The sequence below is a fragment of the Berghia stephanieae genome, chromosome 1 (genome assembly GCF_034508935.2).
Source record: "Berghia stephanieae isolate SIO BIC M18660-M18661 chromosome 1, UCSD_Bste_1.3, whole genome shotgun sequence".
Lineage (NCBI taxonomy): Eukaryota > Metazoa > Mollusca > Gastropoda > Nudibranchia > Aeolidiidae > Berghia > Berghia stephanieae.
In genome coordinates, this window is record NC_088360.1 from 13,679,611 (window position 1) to 13,684,610 (window position 5,000).

At 33.9% G+C, this 5,000-nt stretch overlaps 2 protein-coding genes across 3 annotated transcripts in view; one reads left to right on the forward strand and one right to left on the reverse strand.

Moving 5' to 3' along the window:
- Positions 1 to 5,000, reverse strand: part of LOC144968549 (putative small nuclear ribonucleoprotein Sm D2) — a 399,977-nt gene that overhangs the window by 85,751 nt on the left and 309,226 nt on the right. The window lies entirely within an intron of this gene.
- LOC144968399 (HEAT repeat-containing protein 5B-like) overlaps positions 1 to 5,000 on the forward strand; it is a 59,692-nt gene that overhangs the window by 2,537 nt on the left and 52,155 nt on the right. For both annotated transcript variants that reach the window (XM_078906709.1, XM_078906714.1), the window contains exon 2: positions 652 to 796. In XM_078906709.1, coding sequence (XP_078762835.1) covers positions 671 to 796 — 126 coding nt within the window. In that variant the 5' untranslated portion in view covers positions 652 to 670. The remainder of the gene's footprint in view (positions 1 to 651; positions 797 to 5,000) is intronic.

Consider the following 5,000-nt stretch of genomic DNA (forward strand, 5'->3'; position numbering starts at 1 on the left):
ACCATTTTATTGGGGGGTGGGGGGGGGGGGTAGGGTGTCCAGATAATGTAAGGTTTGAGTCTTGAATGTACTCTATTCGTTATTGAATATATTTATGTTACTCTGAAATTTTTATCTCAAATCTTTCAGATCAAATTATTTGGCACACAACTTTTTTCTCTATTCATGTTTGTAGGTATCTCTCATGCTCTTGTAATTGATGGGGTGGAAAAAATATACAATAATTAAGTGCAATGCAACATCTTAACTCAGCATTTATATGAATTTAAATGTTTTCATTGTCCTTTTTTCATTATTATGGTTGTTTTTATTATAATGCCAGTATTGTGATAATAATGTGGGTTTGACAAGACTTTTGACACATTGTAATAGTTAGTGCTGATAAATATGTAAACAACAGCATGTGTCTGGGTGGGGCATGTGTTTAAAAGAAGTCATGTAACATGCCAGTGATCTAGACATTAGATAAACAAAGTCATTTTTATATTAAAGTGAGTGGCACAAAGTTTGACTCAGTCAGGTTGTTGAATTGTGTTGAATTTGGTTAGGTAGCAGATTTGAAGTGTGAGGAATGACACATTTTAATTTTACCATATCGATTTTAAATCAATCATCATGTCACATATTCTTTTTTGTTTTTACATTTTTCAGCTCTTTATAGTATAAGTAAATGGAGTTAGCTCACAGTTTACTTCTCAATGAAGAAGCACTGAAGAGAATTCCTGAATCTAAAAGACCAGTATTTGTTTTTGAATGGCTACGATTCCTTGACAAAGTGCTTGCAGCATCTCGAAAGGTATGTAACCAAATTAATTACAAGGACTGAATTTGCTACCATTTATATTACTACTCAGCCTTGCCAATCTGGGAGTGGGGTGAGAACAAGAAGTTGAGTTTCTCAACCGCTTTGAATACAAATGTATATTTGAATTTATTGTTTTTTTAGATCATTCTGACCAACTCACATGTCTTAGTAGTCTTTCAGAGCCATAAGGCCCATTGTGCTGAAGCTTATCCCAGTTTACAGAACGTGTTACAGACAATAACAATTGCTTGCAATCCTTTGGATAGGATACTCGTCTGTTGAAAAGGTGGGGGGGAGGGAACCGGGGAGTCAGAAAAAAATCTCAGCTACACCCAGGATTGATTTTGTTCCTGTTGCATATGAAACGTGTGCTCTACTAACTGAGCTATTGGGACCCTCTCTCATTATCTTACTCTTGATATTAAATCTGGTGGAAAGTAATTAGGCCAGACCAGCCACTCAATAACTATCAAGCAACTTTAACCATCCATTTTACACCCCAGAGACTCGGATGATATCTCTCTCTCTCTCTCTCTCTCTCTCTCTCTCTTTCTCTCTCTCTCTCTCTTTCTCTCTCTCTCTCTCTCTCTCTCTCTCTCTCTCTCTCTCTCTCTCTCTCTCTCTCTCTCTCTCTCTGTGTGTGTTTGTTTAAGTTGTGTGACTTTCTTACCGTAGTGCATTAGCGCATGTTGTTCAGTAAAGTGACTCATGAGTCATTATAGAGTAATGAGAGAACCATGATTCAATACTGCAACATTACATAGTGCAGCACATTGATCATGGTGAATCTGTGGAAATATTACATAAAAATTTCCATGTGAATATTCACTTATTGATCGTCATGAAACAAATCAATTGATAGATTTGCTACATTTTATCAGATCATAGATAATGTTTGGTTATTGAATGAATATTTGATAGCCCCCTTCTGCTAAGGCATACATTTTTGCCTGTATCGCTCTCAATTTAGATGATATTTTACGTGAAAATAGGTAACATATTATCCGTAAACCTGATTCTATTGGCTGATGGCTTGCATGTTAAATTTTAAGATAGTATTCTGATATATTCCTTATTCATTTGTGAATCTAGTCTCTCATTATGTTTTAAAGGAAAATATTGGTTATTAATGATACTTGGATTTATTTTTTACAAAGAATACAAGTTCGTTTGGACTTTGAGTCATTTCATCAAACGTCTTGTTTAATGTGAGGTATCTTTATTTATTGTTGATATGTATGTAAGTCCAAATCTCCAAATCATTAACCCTTGAGTGCATGTCATGTGTGCATTTCTTATTATCATGTCCAAAATTATGTTTATCATCATAGAAAGCTTGGATTTCTATTTTCCTCACTCGATTTAGGGTGAATTAATACCTGGCTATAGAGAATAGTGGATATTAATTATTAAAGTGCTTGATATCACAAAAAGGATTCCTTAAAAGTAAAAGGGGACTTGAGTTGAATGAAATGGAAGTTTTAAAAATTAATTTAATCAAATGAATCATTTTGTGATACATTGAGCTTGGTGAATCTATGGAAAGTTATAGACATGTTTAAATCTATTTATATTTTAATTTTAATAGACTTTGTTGTTCTATAATATACATCTTTTTCCAAAACAAATGAACAAATTGTCCGATTTTATTGATGACTGAATCTCATTTTTCCTAACGAAAATAGAAAAGTAGCTTAATTAATACTTATTGAAAAAGAATCCTTATTTTTCTAAACTTTCCAGTGATATAGCTTCAAACTTTTTTTACAAAGAATGTGTACTTATTGTTTCTAATCACAAAGTGTCCCTCAAGAGCAATGTATTACCTTTTGGTCCAAGTGATAGTACCTTTTAACAAATTTACATCATCTTGGTTGAGTCGATTTTATAATAGCAAGCTCTTATCTGCACTGAAAGACGTTGACATTCAAACCTTTCAAAAAACATGAAATGGAGTTTATAGTGAAACTGCACATTTGCATGAGAATATCACCTATTTTACATTCTCTACAACGGAAAGGATTTCATTTTAAAGATTGCTTATTACAAATACAAATGTAATTATTTGTACTACCTCCCATAAGCTGTTGTTAAAAAGGGAGACGTTGGCAGGAAGCAAAAGATTGTCGAATACAACAAATTTTCAATAGAGGATCCCAAAAGCGAAATATGTTGATCAACAATCTCTCTTTATGTCCCTTGTTTTTACATGCTATGACTTCATTATTTTAAATATGTAGTTTTATGCTCCAACATTTGCATTGTTTAGTGTAATTGACCCCTCAGGATCAATGTGTCCCTTTACCATTTACTGACCTGTAGCAATTTGCAGGTCCGATAACTCAAATTGTTATGGTCTCATTGTTGTAATGGAAATACTGTCTAACCAATGCAATATATTCACCGTTACAACAATAGTTATATGAGCCTTGATTGCCTCCAGTTTTAGGCCTGCAAATATGTTCATATCGCCATTTACCCATGTGTGGTCTGTGATATGTAACTGCCTTTCTTTAAGACTAAATATTGAGACCCAGAAAATGTGAGTTTGAATTCATGGTTACACATTAGCTCTTATTATTATCCTGTCACAGACTACAACCATTGTTTGCTTTTTAAAATTTTTTTTTTTTAATTCAATCCAAATTGAAATATTATTTTTTAATAATTTCGTTTATTGCTCGTACATTGCCATTAAGTCCGTTGAACAAAGAATGAAGATGAGCTTGTCATTGTGATATTTTAATGGTTATTCAATTAGACTAAATCAAATCTCTAGGTGGGGTTCCCGACCTCCCATAGTGACAGGGAGGTACTTGCTGTGTCTTCTATCCCCCTCTATCTGTTCTCCAATTGCTTTCTGTCTTTGTTTTGGAATGAGATTATTTAGTTTTGTCCTGACCCTGGCTGGGAGGGAAACAGTCGAATGTATAGTTACAGTTTTGGGAGATATTTTTTTCCTTGTAAATCATCTCTCTGTTATACACTGTTTCTTTTGGGTTTTAAAAAAAAATTTAATATGATTTGTAAACATTTGAGTGCGTTCCTCTAATAGGGATCTTGTGCTGGTTTATGGGTGAAACTTAAAGGTAATCTCAAACTAAGTAAACTGATAGTGTGCTCATGAAATCTACATCCGTTCCCTATTTGAACCATTTCTCTTTGTCTTACTTTTTCCTCAGGTCCTTTTAATTTTACATCTAGAATGTTTTTACTTTCCAATTTTCTTCCTTTTCACCGGCGCTGATATGACCTAAATGTGATGCAAGCGCCATAAACCCTTAAAAACAAAAACGAAATCAAATCTATTGGGTTTTTTTTTGTGTGTGTGATGACGCCCAAGAGGCACCATATAATCCCAGTTTGTTAAGCATGTGCACGGTAAACATTACTTGCTACCTTTTGGTAAAGACCATGGTCTTTCACAGAGTACTTTCCTGAATCATATTATTGTCATATACACCTAACCATATCCCATATTGTTGTTTTTTTTGTGTGTTTTTTTTGGGGGGAGGGGGGGGGGGGGGGGGGTTAGTGGTCTGCCTCATTTCTTACCTTCATTTTGCTCACAAGTATATAACTGTCTCAGATGTTTGTTGTGTTATCTTCTATGACTTTCAGTGAGAAACAAAAAATGTCAATGTCTGAACTGTAAGGAAAGGAGCATTAACTTAGAGATATAACTTAAAGAGACAGGACAAAACGTAGAATACATGAATAGTAGATGATAATTCTATAACGAGCAATAACCATAATTGGACTACATGCAATGTGTTTATGATCAAATTCAGTTGGAATATCTGTGTGTAAAATGTCAGGAAGGTATACAAATATAAAACACCCATGTTTAAGCTTACATCATTTTACGCCTTTAATCATCAGATCAAACTCATCATTATAACGTGTTTGTCATTAAAATGTTATTCCTTTTTTGTTATTTTATCAGCATAAAATTTAATGATATTTATGAGCATTTGGGACAATCACACTGATGTTTACATGGAATTATGATATTATAAATTGCTCCCATTAAATTTTCTTTTCGTGTCAAAGGATTTTAATGGGTGTTACGATGCTTAAATTATCATTTGCTACCTTGGAATCACCCACTTCCATGAACAATATAATATCAAAGCCTTTTCTGGGTTGCCCAGGGAAAGTGCAAAGCACAGGTGTGATTGGTCGTCCCACCGGG